At 28.9% G+C, this 24,417-nt stretch overlaps 4 protein-coding genes across 5 annotated transcripts; all 4 read left to right on the plus strand.

Annotated features, from left to right (window-relative positions):
- The first annotated feature begins 1,728 nt into the window (after positions 1–1,728).
- Positions 1,729–4,624, plus strand: LOC130670049 (macrophage colony-stimulating factor 1 receptor 2-like). 2 transcript variants are annotated; one of them, XM_057473220.1, is made up of 8 exons: positions 1,729–1,889; positions 1,977–2,110; positions 2,486–2,714; positions 3,133–3,263; positions 3,337–3,481; positions 3,555–3,691; positions 3,901–4,072; positions 4,144–4,624. In XM_057473220.1, the coding sequence occupies exons 1-8, from the start codon at positions 1,847–1,849 to the stop codon at positions 4,407–4,409; spliced, it is 1,257 nt and encodes a 418-aa protein (XP_057329203.1). In that variant the 5' UTR covers positions 1,729–1,846; the 3' UTR covers positions 4,410–4,624. The 2 variants fall into 2 exon arrangements, with proteins under 2 accessions (XP_057329203.1, XP_057329204.1); XM_057473221.1 differs by having other exon boundaries at positions 3,337–3,415.
- Positions 4,625–7,648: 3,024 nt separating this feature from the next.
- On the plus strand, positions 7,649–15,209 carry LOC130669716 (vascular endothelial growth factor receptor 2-like). The gene is made up of 8 exons (XM_057472747.1): positions 7,649–7,785; positions 8,757–8,813; positions 9,659–9,789; positions 10,479–10,695; positions 12,299–12,429; positions 13,015–13,156; positions 14,601–14,743; positions 14,808–15,209. Exons 1-8 carry the CDS (start codon positions 7,743–7,745, stop codon positions 15,198–15,200), a joined length of 1,257 nt encoding a protein of 418 aa, XP_057328730.1. The 5' UTR covers positions 7,649–7,742; the 3' UTR covers positions 15,201–15,209.
- Positions 15,210–15,940: 731 nt separating this feature from the next.
- Positions 15,941–18,367, plus strand: LOC130669674 (uncharacterized). The gene is made up of 3 exons (XM_057472696.1): positions 15,941–16,176; positions 16,249–16,768; positions 16,920–18,367. Exons 1-3 carry the CDS (start codon positions 16,057–16,059, stop codon positions 18,149–18,151), a joined length of 1,872 nt encoding a protein of 623 aa, XP_057328679.1. The 5' UTR covers positions 15,941–16,056; the 3' UTR covers positions 18,152–18,367.
- Positions 18,368–18,911: 544 nt separating this feature from the next.
- On the plus strand, positions 18,912–20,262 carry LOC130669998 (uncharacterized). The gene is made up of 2 exons (XM_057473168.1): positions 18,912–19,144; positions 19,221–20,262. Exons 1-2 carry the CDS (start codon positions 19,025–19,027, stop codon positions 19,845–19,847), a joined length of 747 nt encoding a protein of 248 aa, XP_057329151.1. The 5' UTR covers positions 18,912–19,024; the 3' UTR covers positions 19,848–20,262.
- The last annotated feature ends 4,155 nt before the right edge of the window (positions 20,263–24,417 follow it).

Genomic DNA, 24,417 nt, shown 5'->3' on the forward strand with positions numbered 1-24,417 from the left:
TATTTATTTATTTTTTCTTTGAATAATCTCATTTTAATAGCTGCAAATACTGTTGGGGCATGAGAATCTTACCGCTCTAACCAGTAATATTTATTTTTTTAATTTATTAGACATATGCTTTTAAGGGTAATTTTTCTCGATAAATAATTATCATAGAATTGAAAAGTTTATTAAACAAACTATATTTGATTTTTTTTTTTCAAGTTCACTTTAAAGTGTGATATACTAGGTGTGTAATATACTATTTCGTACTAAAAAAATTAATTAAGAAATAATTGTATTTTCGGATCAAAATTTTTCACCTGAAATCTCTAAAGTGTTCTATTACACAGAAAAAAAATTTATCTTGAGTCAGGAAAATATTTTGGAAAACAAACGTTTTCGGGAACCAAGTCAAGATTTTCTTGAGCCAAGAAAATTTGTCTTGGTCGGAGAAAACTTCCACTTTATCTGAGAAAATTTAGGTTTCCAAAAAAATTTTCTTGAATCAAGAATTTCTGAATTAAACGGCGAGAAAAATATGGTCAAAGTGATTATACCTATCGCTATTCTGGCTTTACGCTGTATACTCAACTTACTTAACGATACACCGTATCGCTAATTCGCCTACACAGAGTTTCCTCACAGTGGATCGTCAAAATGACGATCCATGTCCTTATTTTAGGCCTTTTATGAATCGCTGACATGGCTATTGCGCAAATTTCGTATTTAGGCAACCTGAAACCGAGAGCGACACAACGTATAACCAATTTAGCTGTACGGATCCTTACGCTGGCAAAACAGATACTTATATCAACGAAACGCTTACACACACTATTCGTCATATTTTTAAATTAAATAAATGAATACTCATCCTAACCTAAATGCATATCTTTAATTTAATGATACTACCGACTAACTCACAACAGCTAACCTTAACCTAATAAAATCGTGACAACATAGCCTAACTTAACTGTAAAATTGCGCGTCGATAAAGAAGATAATTAAGCTACTTTTTATTGTCTGTTATATTTTCATTATTCACGTAATTTATTTTGTTTGTGACGTTACCAATTCTTTTTATACATTTGTTTAATTAATTAGCAAATGAAATATGGTTTCGAAATGAAAATTTCTCTCACATACATTATTTTACTTGACTACTTTCATGTACTAGTTATGATAACATTTTACAAGTTGTTTATAATGATTTTAATAGAGCAAAATAGAAATAAATTTGTATTTATGTATGTATGAATTTTTCAAAGCCTGATGAATACTCAATAAAGCGTCGGAACGTCGCAATAAAAACAATGGCATGATTGTTTTTTCTTTCATTGTCAAATTACCTGTGATCTATTTAAATATTGTCTGGATTTTAGATGCGATAAAATGGAAATTAATTATAAAATAAACATTACTTCTGATAAAATTTATCTTTTTTGTTGCTACTAATTAGAAATGGAATACGCAGTAGCTATGAAAAAAAGACAGATTTTTTTTTAAATTTTAAATTATAAAAATTTCACTGAAAAAAAATTAATTAATTATACAAGACGTCATTGGAAACTGTCGGCTATTAAAATTTATAATATTTTTAAAAACTTCCTCCAGATACGCAATTAAAAGTTTAATTCTTAATAAAACTATTAATCCAAGTTCTTATTATAATTTATTGCCCACCATTTTTTATGATTGACGAATCACTGAATGACGTGATCAATGCGTTACTATAAAGTGTCAGCGGATTGTCCGCAACTCACATTCTCTTAATTATTAGGTACCAGTTTTTAACTGAGAATTATACCTGAAATTCTTAACTGCTGTATTGAGTCACTGATATTTTTGTGTAACAAAAACAAAAACCATGGGTTTTAAATATTTAGTACTAATACTTCTTAATGTTTGCGGTGAGTTTTCTATTTTGTTATAAATTCAATAGTTTCTAGTCCATTAATTTATAATTTGATTTAATAAGAACAAAAATTAAATTTCAGTATCCCTAGCAAAGTTTCCCGAATTATCAGTAGATGCTGAAGAAATTCATTTATTGGAAAATGAGTCACTGGAATTAATTTGTAATGGTTCTAATCCCAAATTCATTTTTCCCAGGAATATAACAATGAGCGAAGTAAGTTAATAATAAACACTGACAAGTAATTTAATATCATCTGCATTTAAACTGTTAATTTCAAGACCTCTTCAGCCAGATTCAAGTTGAAACAAAGTATCGAAAACAATCGGTTTTTTTTTTTAAATTAATTCATAAATGTTAAATACGATTACTACAGTTCAAGTTCAACGAGTGAACTAAGGGAGGAGGTGGTGACGTTTTAGAATACCTATGAATTGTCTTGTTTCAACTATCTACCGGTATTTAAAGTCTCTTCATATGCTTATCGATCTTAGTCTCATTCAAATTCGTGTTGTTTCGTCCCTTACCATAGAATATACCATTTACTTTAATTAGTATATTATATAAATATATAATTATCAATTAAAATAGATTCCTACATCATCAGTAGAGATAATAGAAGACCGCGAACGAGGGTCTGTATTACTTAAACGAAATAAAACAGTTTATGGTGACACGGGATGGTACGGATGCGTCGATTCTTACGATTTTCCTAGTAATCCATCGATAGAAAATGAGAATATTACACCAGATAATTTTCATAAGATTGACGCAAGATGGGCTAATATTTCCGTAAAATGGACTTATGTTTACGTCAAATGTAAGAATTTAAAAAATCTTTTTAATTATTATCATTATTATTCTGCATACCTCGAATTTGAAGAACTTCTCTTAAAAATTTGATTACTGTCACGTTCGTCAACGTGAGCCTTCGAGGTATGCATGTTTGGATATTCAGAAGTTTTTTTCACCAGAACTGTACCTAAAGTTCAAATTCCTGCTCTGTTTAGAGGGAAGAAAGTCTTTCTTTTCTGTTATAAAAAAAACAAATGGTAGAAAATAGTGCATGCGCCATTCTTCCCACAAACAGAGGCGAAAATTCATACTTTCAGGTGCAGATCTGATGAAAAACTGTATACACGCCCCGGGAAAAGGTCAGACGTCAGAACCGATACGCAGGTTAACATGTCCTACTGTTCTCTCTTGTTGTGTAATCTACTATTTTTTTTTATTTATAGCAAGTGAACATGTGCTCGTTGAACCTTGGAATACAATAGAAAACATACGTATTAATGAGGGTGATGACACAGTACTCTCATGTCGTCCAACTTCATCAAATTATACTGTCACATTACTTCTAGACGGACAAGTAATTAACGTCAAAAAAAAAAAATGATAATAATATTATTGTAATTAATGTTAATTTTTTTTTATTACAATAGAAAATTAATTTGAATTCTCGAGTATCGTTCGATCCCAGAAGAGGCATTTCACTGAGAAACGTTACGCGTAAAGACTCAGGTTACTATCAATGTGGAATCGATAAATCATCTGAGGACGTGATTTATTTTCTTCACGTTGTTCGAAGTATTTATAATTGATATAATTATATTTATATGGATATGAAATAAATTTTCTAAAAACTCTATTGTCAAATTAGGCATAATTCCCCAAAGACCGGTACTAAGCGGATACTCAAGGGAGCGTTTGATTGTTGATAAAGAACTTACGATAAATTGTTCTATTATTATACCTAGAGATATTGCATTTACATTGAAATGGAAGACACCAAAATCGGTAAATTCATTTTTATTTTTTACTCATATAATTTAATATTAGACTAAATTCTGATAGTCATTAGAAAAAAATTTAACAGGCCAACCTGAGTAATTTTAACAGAATTAATTAAGTCGAGGCAGAGGGGGCTAAGAATTTTCCATAAATATTTTCTTAATGATAATTATATCAACAAAACTATAATCGATTCCGAAAATATTATATTTCAGAATCAGACGAATTTCGGACGTTCAATTATGGAAGTAATTGGTGACGGTTTAATTCGTCACACTAATAAATTAACGATTCAAAATTTTACCCATGACGAGGAGGGGATATACGAATGTATTCATAAAACTCTTTCCGGATATAACTCAACGTCAATAAATATAACACTAGCTGGTAAATCAATCAAATATGACACTTGCAAATTATTTTCACTCGTTAATTCCTTCTAATATTTATTTTATTAGATGCTAAGCTTCGTCTTAAAATTCAAAGATTAACTAGACTTGAAAGGAACAGAAAAAATTATAATAACAGTTATCCCGTTCCTGTTTTTGTGAGATCAAATTGCAGCAATCAGGCAGAATTGTCCCCTGCTGCGGTCGAGAGTTTGAAGGATTCAATAATTAATGAGATTAAACGTAATCTTACCGATATTATTTCTAATGCTGTCAAGGAATCTTTCAATAAATATTTAACGAGTGCACGGAAAAATGAAAATAGTAAAAATTGACTTTCTGTTGAGTATTCATTACATTTTCAAATAGCAACGCAGCGCTTCGCAAACGAAACTGTAACAATTACAGTTTGGCGCTGCGCAGTAAGTTTTACATTTTAAATTTGTAATATTGCAGTCTCACAATGTATACAAGTTACTGTCTCATACTGTAATTTTTCGTACAATTCCTTGAACTATTACTCAATACGAATTAAAATTTATAGTTTTCATCTAGTGATATTTATTTATTTTTTCTTCAAATAATCTCATTTGAATAGCTGCGAATACTGTTGGGGCATGAGAATCTTACAACTCTAACCAGTGATATTTATTTTTTTAATTTATTAGACATATTCTTTTAAGGGTAATTTTTCTCGATAAATAATTATCATAGAATTGAAAAGTTTATTAACCTGTCGTTACTCGCGTCCACTCGCCCGACGATTTTCAACGCGCGGTGAGCAATGTGCCACCCATGCTAAAGGAAATGCGACGTTACTGAATTATAATGCTATAATTAATTATTTCTTACAGTAACAACAGTAAGTTTGGCACCGTGGTCACAAAAATTGAATCGACGATTTAACTCGCATAATGAGCACTGGACCGCTTTTCCACATTCTTGTAATACATAAATATACTTTTTTTATATTTAAAATGTATATTTATCAAATAGAATCATATTTAACAAAAATATAGATTTCAAAAAGAGAATTTGTTAAGTATAAAGTCACAAATATCCCTACAGTAATTTTTATTACAATTTTAGTCAAAGAGGCGGCGTCACGCTTATAGCGCGAGTAACCAAAGGTTAAACAAACTAGAGTTGATTATTTTTTTAATGTTCACTTTAAAGTGTGATATAGGGGAGGGTGGGGCAGAGCGGCCCCCATGAAATTTTGATAAAAAAAAAAAATTTTTTTTTTTTCGCCTAATTACTATAAATCCGATATGTTTGCGCATTTTTACCCCTACGCATGACATTTGGGGCAAAATGGACAAGCCCAAAATTTTGAAAAAGTGATTTTTTCATATTTTTATCGTCAAATTAAAAAAAAATTATTATAATTCCACATTTCTAGCCCTACGCATAACACCTGGGGCAAAATGGACCAGCCGAAACTTCCGAAAAAATTAATTTTTCATATTTTTTGGCCGTTTCTTTATGTAAGAGGCAAATTTGGTCACTAAAAATTTATAAAAATTAAATTTTTTTTTTTAGTTGATAAATTTTTGAAATAAAGTAAAATTATAGAATTGATTTTTTTTTTATTAAATAACAATTAGTAATTAAGGTAATCGAGAGTGAACGATTTTTTACGCTTTAAAAAATTTTTTTCGAGTAATATAAAACCAAAAATAGTTGTCAAGAGAAAGAAATACATTCTTAATGATGAAAACAATTTAAAAAAAAAAAAACGAAAAAAAAAATTTTTTTTATCACTTTTTGGAGGGGGGCCGCTCTGCCCCACAAAAAAAAAAAAATTTTTCAGAATTTTGGTAAAATGTCCATAAATTTGTTCGAAATAGGACAAAAGTAAGTGATCTTATGGTTGAAAGCCACAAAAAATAATAATTGGCTTAGGGGGGCCGCTCTGCCCCACCCTCCCCTACTAGGTGTTCAATATACTATTTCGTACTAAATAAATTAATTGAGAAATAATTGTATTTTCGGATCAAAATTTTTCACCTGAAATCTCTCAAGTGTTCCCTAGTAGAAATGTTCAATTTTTTACTCGATTAAGTCTAGTATCTGGCTAGCGTTCATATCTAGTAACTGGCCAGCAATCTTATCCAGTAACTGGCTAGTGAAACTAGGTAAAAACTGGAAGTTGCGCCACCTATAACTGAATCGTAAACATTGTTCACACTGATGTTCTACTTATACTAGTGTATGTGTATGTTTATTTTTTCACTTTAACCTGTAAGTTGAATAATATTTAGTAAACATTAAGAAACAATACAAATAATTAACAAAAAATAAAAATTGTGTCTTTCAAAATAAAAATAATCGGTCATATATTTTAAAAAATGGATAAAGTTAAAAAAATCGACGTTTTATGTTATTAATGTTTCTCGTTTTATATTTAAAAATATAATATAATAAATTAATAAATAAATTCTATAACTTTTCCGTGTATTATTATTATTATTATTATTATTATTATTATTATTATTATTATTATTATTGTTGTTGTTGTTATTATTATAATTTTTAATTGTAATAAAATCAATATTTAATACTCAATAACCTCAAGATCAACAAGAGTCGCCATGTTTTATTTGCTATCTAGTAAAACTGGCCAGTTACTAGACAGTTACTGGATATTATACTAGCCAGTTCCTAGCTTAAGTCTAGTTAAACTAGCCAGTTACTGGCCAGATACTTGATTACGTTTCTACTAGGGTTCTATAAGGACTGATCCCTTAAATTTGAATTTTAACGAAAAATTTTATTTAAAGAGCGACAAATAGAAATATTTACTCCGTTCGTCATTTTAGGGTGTCCCACCTTTCCCCAAACGCCCTTAAAAATTTTTGAATAATTAAAGACATTGAAAAAACGACTTGTTTGTCCCAAATAAATAAATTTATTTGTGGCTTTTTTAAAAATATTTCTTAATGTCAAATAAATATGACAGTTGATTCGAATAATTTAATAATTTGGCTGAAATATATCATTTATTTGTGGAAAGTAAATGATATATTTGTGCTAAAGACATTAAATTTATAACAAATAACAGAAAAATTAGCGATAAGTGATATATATATTTGAAGCACATATTTATTTGCAGCAACGGAATTATTTTTGTACCCCAAATAAATCACTTATTTCACGCAATTAAATTGCTCAAATATATTATATCTTTCTCACGATTAAATATTTATTTGGCCGTGTCCAAATAAACGACATCTTTGGCCCAAATAAATCTTAGTCGGCTCAAATAAATCTTTTTTTCAGTGCATTAATTACTCAGTTATTAATAATTTGTGTGCCCAGTATCTAATCAAATGACGATTAGTAAACGATAAGTTAAATATATAAATTAATCAGAATTAAAACCATCGATAAATTGAAAAATTACGTAAAATATAATATTAGACTCAACGCAACGAGAATAAAGTTAATCACCTTTATTTTTAATAAAAAGCATGATTATAATTCCCACCAATCATTTTCTAGCTTGGCAACGGCCACTGCTATAAATTGACAGTTTAATTCAAACGCGATCTCACATTTTATTTTTAATTAGTCCTATAAGCATTAGGTTAACCGATAAAACGGTAATTTAGATTTTTTTAAAAATTCATTTATCTGTAATTGATAGAACAAAAAATATACAAGTCATGTATTATAAATATATAATATTCATACTTCTTAATACCTGGGGTGAGTAAAAAATTTTTTTTTCACGAATACTTTCAGCAAAAAAAATTTAATTAAGTGTATTATCGGTATTGCAAAAAATTGGGAGTGAATTCGGATCTAATTTTGATCCAAATTTAATCCATCACTTGAAATTCTGGAGTTTAAAAAAATTCAGCCCGTCTCCCTGATTAAACAACTGAATTCGATCGAATTAAACAGAATTAAATTTTTAATTCTATATAATTCAGACAAATTCTGTTAATTCGGCAGGAAAACCAAAATTTATCAAAATTGAAACGGATTAAAATAATTCTATTCGGTTTAATTCAAAAATAATTCTCAAATTTCTGCTTCTGACTCCGAATTAAACCGAATTGAAACCAATTCAAAAATTTTAAATCGGTTTTATTCTGTTCAATTCGAAAAAAATCCTTGAATTCTTTTAAATTTTTGTCTTACCGAATTTAAAAGAATTGAAATTTTCAATTGTTGAATTCTGTTTTGCAGAATTCTACAGAATTGAGCAGAATTAAAATTTTTAATTCGCTCGAATTCAGTTGTTTAATCAGGGATACGAGTAAATAAGGAGTTTATTTTCTCAGCGGAGTGATCAGGATTTTATTTCGATCCGAATTCACTCTAATTCGGAGTTTTCATATTAAAGAAAACTCCCTTACACTCCGGATTTAATACACGTTCACTCAGAAAATTATTTACAGTGTAATTAAAAAATGTTAATAAATATGATAAAAATTTATGTAACATCTTTTTTTAACTCTGATTATTCTTAATAATTTGATTTTATCATAAACTTTAATGACTTTGTTTTTTTTCGGGCGGACGGAATAATACCGACAACATTTTATCCGTCGGAAATTAATTTTTACTTTTATTAATTAACTTTATTTCCCTTCGAGTTCCGTTAATGTTTTTTTTTTCAATATGTGTATTTTTAAATAAATAAAAAGATTATATATTTTATTCAATTATAGTTTCGCTGACATATGGACTAGTAATTTATCGGCAGCCAAATGGAGAACAAAGCATATGTAAATAATTTTTTTTTTTTTTTTAATTTTGTTACTTTTTCGGTGTTCGAAAACTGAAAAAGACTAGAGATTTCCAATTTTTATGATTATCTTTCAAATTTAATTTTTTATCGATGCGCTGAGTACAGAATTAAAAAAAAAAAATCCTCGCGCTAAGAAAATTTTTCTCTGTCCAAAAAAAAATTCTCGCCCTAAGAAAATTTTTCCCTGCGCGAAAAAAAATTTTCGTGGGTGAGAAAAAATTTCTTGTGCCAAGAAATCCTTTTTTTCTGTATGTGAGCTATTGGAATATTGAAATAAAAAAAAAATCTATAGCTAGAACTTATCAATTTTCGAACCCCGCTTATGCAATTACTGATAACTGTCGGTCAAAAAAAATTTATTTTATTGTACAACTTAATTTTTAATTTCGCTATTTGTCTAGTTGATCATCAGAAAAAAAAATCATTATATTTTTTCAAATTGTCACCGATTTTATCTACAATAATTTATTTTAATCATCGTTAGCCTGAGGTCAATGACTTTTTATTTTTTAACCAAGTACGAGTAATTAACTTTTTGAAATTAATTGTCGCAGTGGAGATAAAAATAATCTCTTTGTAATACATAATTTTAATTGTGCCTTCAAGTCATTTTTTGAGAATGTTCTAGATAATTTTAAATACATTTTTTTTTACGGACTTTCGAGAAAGTGAAGACGGCCATTTTGGGCAACACGCACTTCCAAATTTTTTTTAACGTAGGGTCAACTTGCCTGATCGTCTTTTCGATAGCAAATAAAAATTTATGAAATTTTCTACAATCTTAGGAAATAAATAAAATAAAAATACAATATTTGATTGCAGTATCTAACGTGTACGTGACCAAAATATTCTCAACTAGTGAGGAACTTTATTTGAACGAAAACGATTCATTAGAAATAGAGTGTACAGGTGTAAAAAATCTGGAATTTATCTACCCTCACAAAAGAATAGACGTGAGTGTACAATAAATAGTACCAATTTTTACTTCAATTAAATTTTTATTCCGTTTCTGTCCAAAAGAAAAAATTTGTTCCGAAAAGATTCGAGAAGTGATAAATTTCAGACAAATAAGAAATTTGTTCTTTTAGGATTTCAATAGTAAAAAATATGGTAGATTTTGAATTTTATGTGGGCGAATTTCGAGTCAGAAAAGAGTGTTTTCGAAACATAATTTTCAAAATGGATTTTTATTACATTTTTTCCTTCCAATATAGAAATTTCAAGCTTCAGATTTTTGAACTTTTTCAGACCGAGGGAAAGGTGTAGTAAAAATTCCTTTTGAATAAACTCGAAATTTCCCCTCAATCTTGACATTTGTATATGTCTATATATATTTATATATGCATCATTCATCTAGATAATGGAGCGCATGCGTTGTAGTTTACTCTTTGAAGGAAAAGTGGCATTCGATAAGTCAGAATTTCCGCTCCTCCGTAGACTAATTGTCCGAGTTAATGAATTCGACTGTACCATTTTCCTTGACTATTAATATACTAGAGTAAGAAAAAGTTTCTAATTTGTCTCAAATTTACAACTTATACATGTCCTCCTTTTTTGGAATTTTTTCGAAACGAATTTTTTTTTTTACACGGGTTAATTAAATCAATAAATGACTCATGATTTTAACGAATTATTTCTATAGATCAAATCATCGCCAATAGAAATACTTTATCATAATACAAATGGTCGTTATAGAACAGTATTAAGACGAAAAAAAGCAGTTTTCGGTGACACTGGATGGTATAGTTGTCTCGATCTCGATAAACTTAGAGATCGTCCTCTTAATAATTTCGTGACTGATCTAACGCCGGATAATTACAAGGAACCTGATGTCAAATGGGTTTTCATTTTCGTAAAATGTAAAAAACTTAGAAAATAGGGCTTTATATTTTAACCAGCTAAGCCGGTTAAAAAAGTTGACCAGGCTAAAAATTAGCTAACCACTCAGCTAAGCCGGTTAATTCAAATTAGCTAAGCTAATCAGCTAATAGTTAAACCGGCTATAAAGTTAATTTAATATTTAATGAATCAATTGTTTATTAACCGAACAAAATATGATAGTGATATTTCATTTTGAATCATTTGAATCTCGCGTAGGTAGTTTATATAAATAAAACACTTTCAAAAAACTGATGAAACTAGTTTATATAGAAAAAAAATTAAAGACAAATTATTAGAATTAATTACTGAAGAAAATACTCATCATGAACTTCCAACTTCAGCCAAGGATCAAAGAGAGCAAGATTTGGAGTACCTTTTTGATCCTGAACGTGGTTTATCGGGGGAACTTTAACGAATGGTCAGTTTTGAAGATAAAACTGTCGTCGAAAAAGAAATGGATAAATATGAAAAAGAGCTCACCATCTCAAAAGGAGAAAATCCTTTGCTATGGTGGAACTCAAAGCGTCACAAGTATCCAATTTTAGCTAGTTATGCTAGAAGATATTTGGGCATCCCGTCGTCAAGTACACCTTCCGAGAGAGTATTTTCGACCGCAGGAAATATTATTTCTGCTAAAAGGAGTTGACTATTACCGGAAAATGCCAATTTATTGATATTTTTATATCAAAATCGTGACCTTTTAGAGGAAACTAATTAAAAATTGTAAATATATTAATAGAAAACTTAATTTAATATTAGTTTTAATTTTTTGTGTTAAATATTATATAATAAATCGAAGTAAAAATTCATAGCGTTAAATTCTATCTAATTTAAGGTCATTCTCAGACAGTACCCCCCACTTTTTAAAAATCTTCAATGACTTTCACCTGTCATAAGCGTATCAAATTTTTATTAATTAATTAAAAAAAAAAATTAAAGCATTAATTGAAAAAAGGACAACGTAGTCGTAATTTTGCCGACATACAGACTTAAAAAAAAATTGTTTCCACTTGATATCAATTAGGAGTTAAACAAAATTCGTTAAATAAATTTCAGTAAAATTGTCATGTCAATTTTATAATTCGAATTTTTAAATTTTGTTGGCTAAAATTTATTCAACAAATTTCGTTTAACTCCCAACTGATATCAATTGTAAGTAATTTTTTTTAAATTCTATATCTTAACGAAATTACGACTACGTTGTCTTTTTTTCAATTAAGGTTTTAATTTTTTTTTTAATTAATTAATAAAATTTTAATACGGTTATGACAGTTGAAAGTCATTGCATATTTCTAAAAAGTGGGGGGTACTGTCTAAGAATGCCCTTAAAATCCGCAATTAAACTATCACGTCGTGAATAGTTAAGTTTAATATCGTGTTCACTTTTTAACTGGTTTTACTTTTAGCTGATTAGCTTAGCTAATTTGAATTAACCGGCTTAGCTGAGTGGTTAGCTAATTTTGGGCCTGGTTAACTTTTTTAACCGGCTTAGCTGGTTAAAATATGAAGCCCTATTAGAAAACAATTTATGTTTTTTGAAGGATTTGTTACATATTTTTATTTATTTCTTTTTTGTTACAGCTAACAATGTAGCTTTCGTCAATCCTCTGAACAAAATGACTAATTTACGAGCAGAAATAGGGGATGACATCAGACTTCCGTGTCGTACAAATTCACCCGAGTACCAAGTGGTCTTTTATCACGAGCACGAAGTAATTATTTTTAAAAAATTCATTAATTAGATAATTATTTGCCAAAATTTTCCGATAGATCGAAAAAATTATTTGTATTACTTTTAAAAAACTAAAATCGTCATGAGCAAAAAAAAATTTGAAATGCAAGAGTGGGGTGAAATGGTCATTAATAAAAAGTTATTTGTCAGTGGAATTTTTTAAATCTGATGAAATTTTATGGCCTGAGGCTGCCCAAAAATTTCCAATCAACAGTTTCAGCTCCGAGTCGTTAAAATTTTATCAATCAATGAACGTATAATTAAATTACTTTGAAAAATCAGCAATTAAAGTTTTTTAATACACGATTTTTTATTTTGGTCTCAGACTCTGGTTAAAAAAAATATATGACTAATTGTTAAAATTTCCTATTTTTACTTTATTTCTACTAAATACGATTATAAATTATAGTGAAGGTCGATATCGAATACATTTTATGACCAAATTTTGTAAAATCAAATTCCGTAAAAAAAATAATCAACGACATTTTGGCATTAATTATCACCAATAATTTAAAAATTTAAAAAAGTATAATAAATAATTTATTTTATATTTTAAATATAATAGAGATTTGAGTTAAACGAAAGATTGTCATACGACCCAAAGAAAGGACTTTTGATAAAAAATATCACACTCGCAGACTCTGGATTATATGACTGCTTTAATTATAAACACCATAACAGAGTCAGTTATATACTTCATGTCACAAGTAATAATAACTCAAGTAACTAATTAGGGATGTGCGAATAGTTCGAACTTGTAAATTATCCGTAAACTTTCAAATCGTCCGTAAATTTTTTTTTGAACGATTTTATTGAACAACTTCAAACACGGAAAGAAAATTATGGGAAGTTTTGCTATGCATTATGGGAATGGTTCCCATAATGGTATGGGAATAGTACCTATACTACTATGGGGATGGTTCCTATATATTATGGGAACCATTCCCATAATAGTATGAGAATAGTTCCCATACCATTATGGGAATGGTTCCCATAATGGTATAGAAACTATTCCTATAATATTATGGGAACTATTCCCATAATGTTATGGGAACCATCCCTATAATATCATAAAATTTTTTTTTGCACAATAGTGTAAAAATTTCCCAAAATTTGAATTTTCTTGAATGTTTTGTGCTGACAAAAATTCTTGTTAAAAATTTTAATGTTTTTTTGTCAAATACGATTTTTTTTTTCAATGTTTGAATTTTTGTTTTTATGTTTAATAATATTTCTGTGTATTGTAGAAGTGATTACCACACGTCTTTAAATTAATTTTTTCATGATAATATGGGAACCATTCCCATAATATTATAGGAATGGTTCCTATAATAGTATGGGAACTATTCCCATAATATTATGGGAATAATTCCCATAATGGTATACGAACCATTCCAATTGCATTATTGGAATCATTCCTATAATATTATGGGAATAGTTCCGATACTATTACAGGAACCATTCCCATAATATTATGGGAATGGTTCCTATAAATTATAGGAACCATTCCCATAAATTATAGGAATAATTCCCATAAATTATAGGAATAATTCCCATAATATTATAGAAAGTATTCCTAAAAATTATAGGAACCATTCCTATAATTATAGGAATCATTCCTATAGTGTTATGGGTATCATTCCCATAATTATAGGAACTATTCCTATAATTATGGGAAACATTCCTATAATTATAGGAACCGCTCCCATAATTTATGGTCGTAATTCCTATGAAGGTATAGGAAAAAATTTCACAAAATTATGGGAACCGCTGCCATAATTTTCTTTCCGTGAATAGTAATATTTTTTCCAATAATTCAAATTTTTGTCAGAAATAAATAGAACTTAGACACGAATTTACCAAACAATTATTCTTTGTTACTTGAAAAATTAAGCTCTCCATTAAATGAAAATTGAATATTTAAAAGCTGATCAGAATTTTCTCGATTGGAAATAAGTAATTTTAAAATTTTAAAATAATTTGAAATTCAGCGAACAATTCGAAAAGTTACGAATAATTAGAAAAGTTTTAAATTATTCGATTCACTCACGATTCGCACACCCCTAGAAACTATATATTGTAATTTATAAATATATGATGATTATTAATTCAAAAATTCATTTTATTTCATAAATTATCGATCGAAATCAGAGCATTTGGCGGATCTCTATAATCCGGTCATAAGTGATTACCCAGTGGGTCACTTGCTCCCTGGTGACAAATTGCAATTGAATTGTACTGTCGAAATCGCTGATGGTACCATGTTTTCATTTAAATGGAAAACGCCGCACACGGTATGAATTTAAATTATAAAATTAATTTCCCGCACGGCAAATTATTGAATACTTTCATTTTCAGAGTGACAGAATATCAACACACAGCTATTATCTGCACGAAGACTCTTCTTCATTCGTAGTTTCTAATGTGCTGACTATAGAAGGAATCACTAGCGAGGATGAGGGTGAATATGAATGCGTGGTTTCTACATCTATGAAAACAAACTCGGCAAAAGTAAATGTTACGCTGGAAAAAACGGAATCTAAGACTGGACATAAATGTTTTTGCAATGAGACAGAACTGTCTGTTGTAATTGACAATTTAAAAAAATCAATTGTCAGTGATTTCAAGCTTGGGCTCAATAGAATTATTTCGAGAACTGTCGGAAATTCAGTTAGAAAAGAACTTGAGTCAGACTTGGGGTCGATTCAATCGAAGCTCGAGTCTGTTTTAAGATTCGTTGACTCTTTTTGAGCCGAATACCCACACAAAATAAATTATGTACTTCTTACTTGTTGAGTTGTATCGATCTCTTGTAGTTTATGATTTAAATAAATTAATAAATTATTAAATTATAAAAAGCATAATCTGATAAATTATTTTCATTGAATCTACACTAAGAAAATTAAATGATAGGAATTATCATCTAGTGATGGTAAAATTTTTACTACCAATCCGATAGTAGTGAATATTATCTAGATGATTGAATAAATTATCTAGATCGTAATAATATTAGATACAATCCCTGATAGTAATTGTTATCATCCTGATGGTAATTTTTACCATCCTAATATAATTATTTCTATTAAAAAAAATTATAACACTAACTATCTTTGCATTTAAAAACTTTCAAATCATTCTAGATGATTGGAATTAAATTTAGGATAACAAACGCAATTACTTAACTTTCTGAGTGTAATTAATGTCGAAATAAAATTTTCAATGAGAATTGGAAATAATTATTTTTCTGTTAAGGTGTGAATTTATAAATTGCGTAAAATTGGAAGGTCAGTAAATATTTTTCTGCCGATCGATTTTGCAAAGCAACGATGTTTAGAAGTGGAAGTTTATTGCAAATGTATAATGAGTGCATGTGCACTTAATTAGATAGAAACATATGTAGCACTCGAACCGCGGATGGACACGTATCCTTTGCAACTACACAAATTGTTTATTGATATTCCTGCGTTAGTAACGAGGCTTAATTCCAAGAACACAGTCGCGTATTTCACGAGCATCCACTTATTGACTTTACTCAGTAGTCCAATAAATAATTATTGCTTTGGAATAATAATTTACTAAAATATTTTGAAAATTTTAAGAAATTATAATGAATTTGATAAAATATATTATTTTGTGTTCATTATATGTGCGCGTGGCTGTGTGCGACAAAATTGAAGTTCTTGGATCTTTAGGATTAAGCAGCCGTTCAATTTCTCACATACATACGGTAAGATATTGAAAGAAAAATTTCTAATTATAACATTTGAAAATTGATTAGTTATTGATTTTTTGATCACAGTTACAATTACTGGAGTTATGTTTTCCGGATCGAATGAATCCGGTGGCGGTCAGTTCTAATTTGACGGATATCATTTACGGAATCAAGAAAAATGAACAAATAAACTCGTCTGTTCTTGCAATTGATGAAAATTTATTTCTATCAGATACCAGACTTTTTATGGAAGAGACGAAAAAATTTATTGGACATAATTCATATCCGAGCTATATTTTATCTGCTGATTCCCTCGATGTACTTGAAAATATTCTTACCGACATCGACCAGTGGGATCCTTGGAATAACGAAAGGGTCGTTTTCGCAGTTGGAAAGCAGTGCAGCGATGCATTGGCGACACTTAAATGTCTGTGGAACTCTAAAGTGCTGTCATCATATTTCACATGTCCAAACAAATTCAACAACGATACGATTGTCTACACATTCAATCCGTACGCAGATCAAGCACCCAAACCATGGAGGAAAGTAAAAGCACCGGACAAACCACCCGATCCATGGACACTCTACAGAATGCCATTCGTAAACGGTAAGACAATTTATAATTATGGTTGAATTCTTGTATTGAGGAATTCATTCTACAACTGATTTCCTTGATCATAGAACTTATGATGATTTATACCCCATTGGTTAGAATGACTAATTCATAGAACGCTTGTTTTTTTTTTTTGTTGTTTCAGATGAAAAGACTTGTTCGAGTGTTAATTTTGACAAAACTGCATATATAGAAAACTACAAACTTCAAATTTGGTACAATCGTATAATGTTTAATAGAACCAAATTATTTTATCAGATGATATTATTAGCAATTAATGTAACGCCTATTGATTACGTACCATTTCGAAGAACATATGATACCATATTCGTGACCGATCAACATAACCTCCATGAGATGCAGGATAGCTACGATAACATAATCCCTTTCTATCTGCAAGGTGGTTATGTAATAATAACTCAACAGAAAAATACCATACCGACTTTCAGCCAAGTAGTTGATGATTTCTTCACTTATCAAAATATAATAATGTCCTCTGTTATTTTGGTATTTATATTTGGTATGATTCTGGTGAATCACAAGTACCATTTCGGTGCAGCTGCCTTAGATCTCTTGGCTCTGATATTAAACATGGGGATGATGACCCCCGTTGACAAGTTGACGATGCGCATCACTTTCCTAAGCACAACCCTGTTTGTTTTGATTTTCAACCCAGCGCTGCAAGGGCAGCTCGCTTCTGTTTTAACTCGTCCGGGCCAAAAAAATATCGAAACCTTAAAGGACTTGAGGGAAAACAATTACCACATTTATGTTGGTTACTCATTGGACATCGACTTTGAATTAAGGAGCAGTAATCTCTGGGGTGACGAGTCTTTGGAAAAATATGTTCATCACTTAAGTATGGCTGAACATTCTTCTTGTCTAGAAAACGTTGGGAAAAATGCTTCCATTGCTTGTATAGTTAACTACAATGAGCTTGAACACATTGATTTCGATGCTTACATTTCTTCCAAAACGTTGGCTCGTACATTAAACGTGTTTACGACTCAAAGAAATTGGGCGCTTAATAAAAAAGTTAAAAAGATAGCCCTAAAATTGATGGAAACTGGCTTTCTCAATTATTTTGAAAAACGCGAACTTTATAAAATTTTGATGAAAAAGAGAAAAATTGTTGAAAAAATTAAGAAGTTGGCAGATTACAATCAATTGGATCTTGAAGATTCTGCTTTGGCTTATATTGCGATTGCACTGTCTACAGTCTGGGCCCTCATCGTTTTCGGTACTGAATTTATGATTAGAAGGGTCGAATTGCATTCTTATAAACGTTCGCAAGAGCTAGAGCTGAAGAAGTCGATAATTAGAGAGAGAATTGCGGCTACCGTTAGCAGAATAACTTATCTTGATCAACAAGTCTAATTTTCTGCAAACTATCGCGTGAGCTGGTGTGCCCACATTTGTTTTTATTGATTGACGTGCTGCGTTGTTTTCAATAATTCAATTTTTAATAAAATTAAAACTTTTTCAAATTACTTATTGCCAAGTTTTACTATACTTTATAATGATATCCAAGAATTGTATTGCGTGCACTCAGAAAAATAATTCACAAACTAATAAAAAACAATTAAAGATAAATTTCAAGTATAAAATTTTGTTTACGAAAATTTTTGAACTCCTCATGTCTCTAGATTTTTTCATAAAAACATTTCTTTAAAGTTCAGATGTGATGTCAACTTTGATAGAAAATATTTATGTTATTCCCTGATTAAAAACTCTGATTGAATCCAATTGGAAAATTCTAATCGGAAATTCAATTGATAGTTAATCGGAAAATAATGAATATTTTTTTCGATTGAATCTGATAGAAATCCGTTCGAGTTTCAATCAAATTCAATTTGAGTTTTTAATCAGAGTTATTTACAATCTGCGTAAATTTAAGTTGCAAACCGAGTATTGATCAGTAAAAATTTTTTTTTTCAAATCGATTTTTTTAAAAGCAACCATGTTTAGGAGGGAGAGTTCACTACAAATGCATAAAAATGTATGTGCATTGGATGAGAAGCCAATACATGTAACAATCGAATCGCGGATGGACACGTATCCTTTGCAGCCACGTAATAGGGAATATTATTAGTATGTTCGTTTTATTCCGTTAGTTACAGCAAATAAGCCATAGATAACAGACACGTTGATCTAACGAGCAGCAAATTAATGATTTCCAACAATAGTGTACTAAATAGTTACAGAAATTAAAAAAAATTTTTTAAATCTTAGACATTTTGGAAAATTATTATGAAGTGGACAGAGCCGATCATTTTGTGTTTATTATTTGCGAAGGTCGCAGTGTCTATTAATATAAAGTTTTTTGATTCTTCAGGTATAAATAATTCTCCAATTTCTCATGTTCACACGGTAAGTCGTTTTCGAATGATTTTTATTGATAAAATCCAAACAATGAATTAATGATTTGTTCGTTCATATTATACAGTTACAATTACTCGAGTTATGTTTTCCTGATCGCATGAATCCGGTGGCGGTTAGTTCTAATTTGACGGATATCATTTACGGAATCAAGAAAAATGAACAAATAAAATGGTCTGTTCTTATAATTGATGAAAATTTATTTCTATCAAATGCCAGAATTTTTATGTTTAAGACGAAAAAATTTATTGGACATAATTCATATCCGAGCTATATTTTATCTGCTGATTCCCTCGCTGTACTTGAAAATATTCTCACCGACATCGATGAGTGGGATCCTCGGAATAGCGAACGGGTCGTTTTCGCAGTTGGAAAGCAGTGCAGCGATGCATTGAAGACACTTAAATGTCTGTGGAAATTTCAAGTGCTGTCATCATATTTCACATGTCCAAACAAATTCAACAACGATACGATTGTCTACACATTCAATCCGTACGCAAATCAAGCACCCAAACCATGGAGGAAAGTTCACGCACCGGACAAACCACCCGATCCATGGACACTCTACAGAATGTCATTCGTAAACGGTAAAACAATTTATAATTATGGCTCAATGATACAATTGATTTCCTTGGTCATAGAACTACCCTCGCGGACTCGGGATTACTCCGAAATCATGGTGAAATTTCGGTGAAATCATAGTGGAAAGATAGTGAACCCATAGTGAAAAGACAGTGAAATCACTGTAACTTTGTGCCATTTGCTTACTGTGTGATAATTATCATCCGATGGTAATTTTATGATGATTTCACCATCGATTCATAGTAGAATCACAATAGCATAACAGTCAATTTACAGTAGTATAGCTGTAAGTTGACAGTAGTATTACTGTGTATTTACAGTGATTTCACTATCAGTTTATGCTGGATCTGCAGTGCTTCAGTCATGCTTTCTCAGTAATAATACCGTGATCATACAGTGATTTCACAGCAGTCTTACTATAGATTCTTCGTGAAATCACAATAATATCGCTGTGAATTGACAGTAATATTACTGTGATTTCTTAATCATTTAATCCTGGATCTGCTTAGTTTTCATCGAGATTTAGGGGCAATATAGAGATCCTATATTTATTGATTCAAAGATAATAATAATAAAATTAATAATAATATTATAATAGCAACAATAATCCTAATCTTGGTTTTTCAATAAATAATTTTTCTTGTTTAAAAAAATTATTTAGTATCCCTTTGGACGACTTCATGTAATTTCTCTGGAGGATTAAATGCTATTTTTTTACCCTCGGTAAAGAAGGAATTTTATTTTTTTTTAACGCATGATGGGACTCGAACTGCCGACCCTTCGATTGAGAGTAGCTTAAGTCATGTACTTTAGCCCACTCGGCCACCACACGCATTCGGAACTAAATATTTAATCTGTTACTTCATGCTATTCAATACTATATATACTCAAGACTAAGCTATAAGAAAAATTATTTTATTAAATACTATAAAATTAAAAGAATTCGATATTTATCAAAAAAAAAATTTTTGCCTTCATTTGTAAATCATCAAGTTTTCTTAATTTAAGAATATTTTATTTTAAATTATGATAAATAATAAATATTTACTATTGAAATATTAATCTAAATGATATTCTCTATATTTTTTGCAGTAGTTTAAATTCAATTTATACAGTTTTAAAAAAAAAGTTATTCAATTTTTTTATTTATTTATTTTTTTTCATAATTCTAAAGAATTTTACCGTCTTAAGCTTTTATAAAATTAACTAAATTAGATAATTACAGATAAAGTTTCGCTCGGAAATTCCTAAAATAGCTAAATTTATAATAAATAAAATACATTTGTGCCCAAATATTTGCTAAACTTACAAATAATTATAGGAGCATTTATGAAATAATTGATATTATTTTTTTTTTTTAATTCCATTTCTATTGATTAATGACATTAAAAATTCAAATTTTGATTTTGAAATTGGATTAATGATAGATGTACCGTATCAGATCACTATCAAAGTAGAGTGAAATCATGGAGAAAACGCTAATAATTTGCTGTGAAAATATCATAGAGTCACAGAGTTAACACTATCAGATTACTATGGAATCACAGTGAATTCGTAGTGAACCCTGATAGCCAGAGTTTCTGATCAGAAAGTTGGTGTTCATGAGTTGCGACCAACTTGTAAGCAACTTGGCGGCAACTTCTTACTGTGAAACTGTTGGCGTCAAGTTGGCTACAAGTTGCTTAGCAACTTGTCGACAATCTACTGCCGCAAGGTGTAGTTGAGTTTCCGCCAACAGTTGAACAGCATAAAGTTGACGGAAAGTTGCGCACAAATTGCTGAAGCAACTTGAGTGCAACTTGTCACCAACAGGTTTCTAAGAAACTTGTTGGCATCAAGTTGCGTTAATTTTTTGGATCCGAATCGCCACCAACTGTTGCCTGCAAGTTGATTGTAAATAATGATCGGAAACAATTTGGCTACAGAATGCAAGAAACTTTGAGAAATACTAGAAACTTTAAAAATTTCCAAACTATAGATGGCGTTGAGAAATTTTGGTTTAAATATGGCTTTAATAATAAACCAAATTTTGGTATTAAAACTGATCGTACTTTAAACATGTCAGTAATAATTATCAAAAATATAAATAAGATTTTTAAATTATAAAAATATATGGAATATTTTATTTCCGATAATTCGTCTTTATGTTTTTCATCTATCACCAATCGTTTACAGTGATAATTTAAAAGAAGACAAAAAAAAATTAATAAATCTCTTTTCCCAATTTAAAAATTATAATAATTTTTTTTTTTTTGTACTTTGAAATTGTAACTATAAGATTATAGAAAACATTTGAATAGATAATAGAAAAATTTTTGTTAATAAAATAATTTGTTTCATAATAATATATCAATTATTCTTTTAATGATGTTGTAATAATAATTAAAAAATGTCATAGGATACAGTTTTATACATTATATTAAAAATTTTTACATTTAAATAATAACTTAACTAACAAATAATTAATTTATCCTCTGTAATAGAGTTATATATCTTTATTATTTTATTTTATCATTTTTATTTTTTTTACATATGAAGGTGTTATTTTCCTTAATCTTATCTTAACGTATATATATGTAGTTTTTGATTTCTGGACGACATTATCTTTCTTTCTTACCTGAAAAATCTATAATTTATAGAAAAAAAAAATAATTTGCCGTTTAATAAAAAAAATTCAGTTTCTTCCTTAAATAACAGAAAGATTTATTTTTTCGGTACTTAAGTAATCAAGTAATTACTTGATTTTTCGTAAACAAATTTATTCTCATTAATTCGGCCAATAATTCTTAAGTATTGCATATCAATTTTTTCTTTTCGTTTTTTGAGATTATACATAATTATAAAAAAATTTGCCAAATGATACAATATGTTGAGATTACACAAATATTATTCATTACACATAATATTATTATAGACACATTAAAGATAAGCCATGTTATACTTATCCGATGAAAAAAGATTTTATACAATTATATATAGACTATATATAATTATATACAGACTATATATGATTATATATAGAGTACATATAATTGGATAGAAAAAATGGCCCAATCTAATTGTATACAATTTGTATAGAAATTATATACAATTCTATACAAATTGTATGCAATTCTATATAATTATATACAATTCTATATATTGCAATAATATAGAATTGTATATAATTATATAGAATTGTATATAATTTGTATAAAATTGTATATAATTATATAGACTTGTATACATTTTGTATAGAATTGTATACAATTTTTATACAGTTGTATACAATTGGATCGGGCCATTTTTTGTATATAATTTTATACAATTGTATAAAATCTTTTTTCTTCGTGTATTTTCAATACATCACTTATTGTATACAATTTTTTTTTTTTTACATAGTCTATAAATTAATAAACTCATATACTTATAAAATATTATACATAATAACATTGTTTAAAATTATCAAGCATCCACTACACGGAAAAAAAAAAAAACTTTAAAAATTACTATTTGAAATTATAACCCGGAACCCGGTTGTCAATATGGGAAATTTCAACATTCAAATAGTGAATTTTATAATACGTGTCGTCTATTTTCTAAGTATCAGTTACGATTTTTAAAGTTCGAATATTAATTTTTCTTACATAGACAATAAATTTTCATACTTATTCTGTAATTATTCACGTTTGAATTATAAACGAAAAAATTACTATTTAGAATGATAGTATTTACTGATCACTTTATCATTATATTACTTGTCATTCTCAATTTATATAGTTCATTTTTTTCCGTGTACATACAAATCACAAAATAGAAAACAAATTTTTTACAGAGCACATTTTCCTTCACATTTTCTCCAGGCTTAGGACTGGTAGAGAGATATTATTTCTCCTAGCATGTTTAAAAATGTGCGATCGCAATGGACTCGCAGGACTTGACGTGTGATATGTAATTACAAATAACATAATATTAGCCTTTCATCCTAAACAGAAAAAAAAATTGATTATATTAAATTTACTATTAATAACTCAACTCTTCCAAGAAAATAAAATGGCGAAATTACTGCCTCTAATGACAAAGAAATGATTTTTGACGTATCATTATTTCGTGATAGTACAAATCGAATCACTAATCGAAACATTAACTACCTTGGATTTAAACTACTCCAATTTTTATTATCCTACTTGTAATTTAGCAAATTTTTTCTTCTTGGAATGTTAAACAATTACATGAAATGATTATTTTTTTAGTATTTACACTTAGTCATAACAATCATAAAGCCTGAAAAATAAAAATGATTACAAAGTTTGAAAAGCTAAAAATACCCAGTGCAGTTTTATTTACAGATAATTATTTAAGGAATTTTTAACTTTTATATGGAAATGTTTAAATTCAAATGAACAATATTCAATTACGTTTCAGCTGTTTAAAAGGTTGTATTACAAAATTAAAAAATGATTATTACACTAATTCCATGGTTATTTAATAAGTTTATTCAAGTTTATTCAATAAGTAAATGGATGCCTCATTAAACTTACTAAAAACATTCTTTGACTCTTAAAAAATTGCAGAGCTTCAGACTTGATGAAAGCACCTTTACGTACAGCTACTAGCGATAACCCGTGTGAAAAAAAGATATATGTTTTAAATATGTAAAAAATTTATTGTATCCGATAATATATGTGGTGAAAAGAACTTAC

The sequence above is a fragment of the Microplitis mediator genome, chromosome 6, assembly GCF_029852145.1.
Source record: "Microplitis mediator isolate UGA2020A chromosome 6, iyMicMedi2.1, whole genome shotgun sequence".
Classification (NCBI taxonomy): Eukaryota; Metazoa; Arthropoda; class Insecta; order Hymenoptera; family Braconidae; genus Microplitis; species Microplitis mediator.

Coding starts and splice junctions, on each gene's coding strand:
- LOC130669716 (XM_057472747.1), top strand. CDS start 7,743: ATGTATTATAAATATATAATATTCATACTTCTTAATACCTGGG. Junction 8,814..9,658: donor AAATGGAGAACAAAGCATAT/GTAAATAATTTT, acceptor ATTTGATTGCAG/TATCTAACGTGTACGTGACC. Junction 10,696..12,298: donor GGTTTTCATTTTCGTAAAAT/GTAAAAAACTTA, acceptor TTTTTGTTACAG/CTAACAATGTAGCTTTCGTC.
- LOC130669674 (XM_057472696.1), top strand. CDS start 16,057: ATGAATTTGATAAAATATATTATTTTGTGTTCATTATATGTGCGCGTG. Junction 16,177..16,248: donor CAATTTCTCACATACATACG/GTAAGATATTGA, acceptor TTTTGATCACAG/TTACAATTACTGGAGTTATG. Junction 16,769..16,919: donor CAGAATGCCATTCGTAAACG/GTAAGACAATTT, acceptor TTGTTGTTTCAG/ATGAAAAGACTTGTTCGAGT.
- LOC130669998 (XM_057473168.1), top strand. CDS start 19,025: ATGAAGTGGACAGAGCCGATCATTTTGTGTTTATTATTTGCGAAGGTC. Junction 19,145..19,220: donor CAATTTCTCATGTTCACACG/GTAAGTCGTTTT, acceptor CATATTATACAG/TTACAATTACTCGAGTTATG.
- LOC130670049 (XM_057473220.1), top strand. CDS start 1,847: ATGGGTTTTAAATATTTAGTACTAATACTTCTTAATGTTTGCG. Junction 2,715..3,132: donor GACTTATGTTTACGTCAAAT/GTAAGAATTTAA, acceptor TTTTATTTATAG/CAAGTGAACATGTGCTCGTT. Junction 4,073..4,143: donor AATAAATATAACACTAGCTG/GTAAATCAATCA, acceptor TTATTTTATTAG/ATGCTAAGCTTCGTCTTAAA.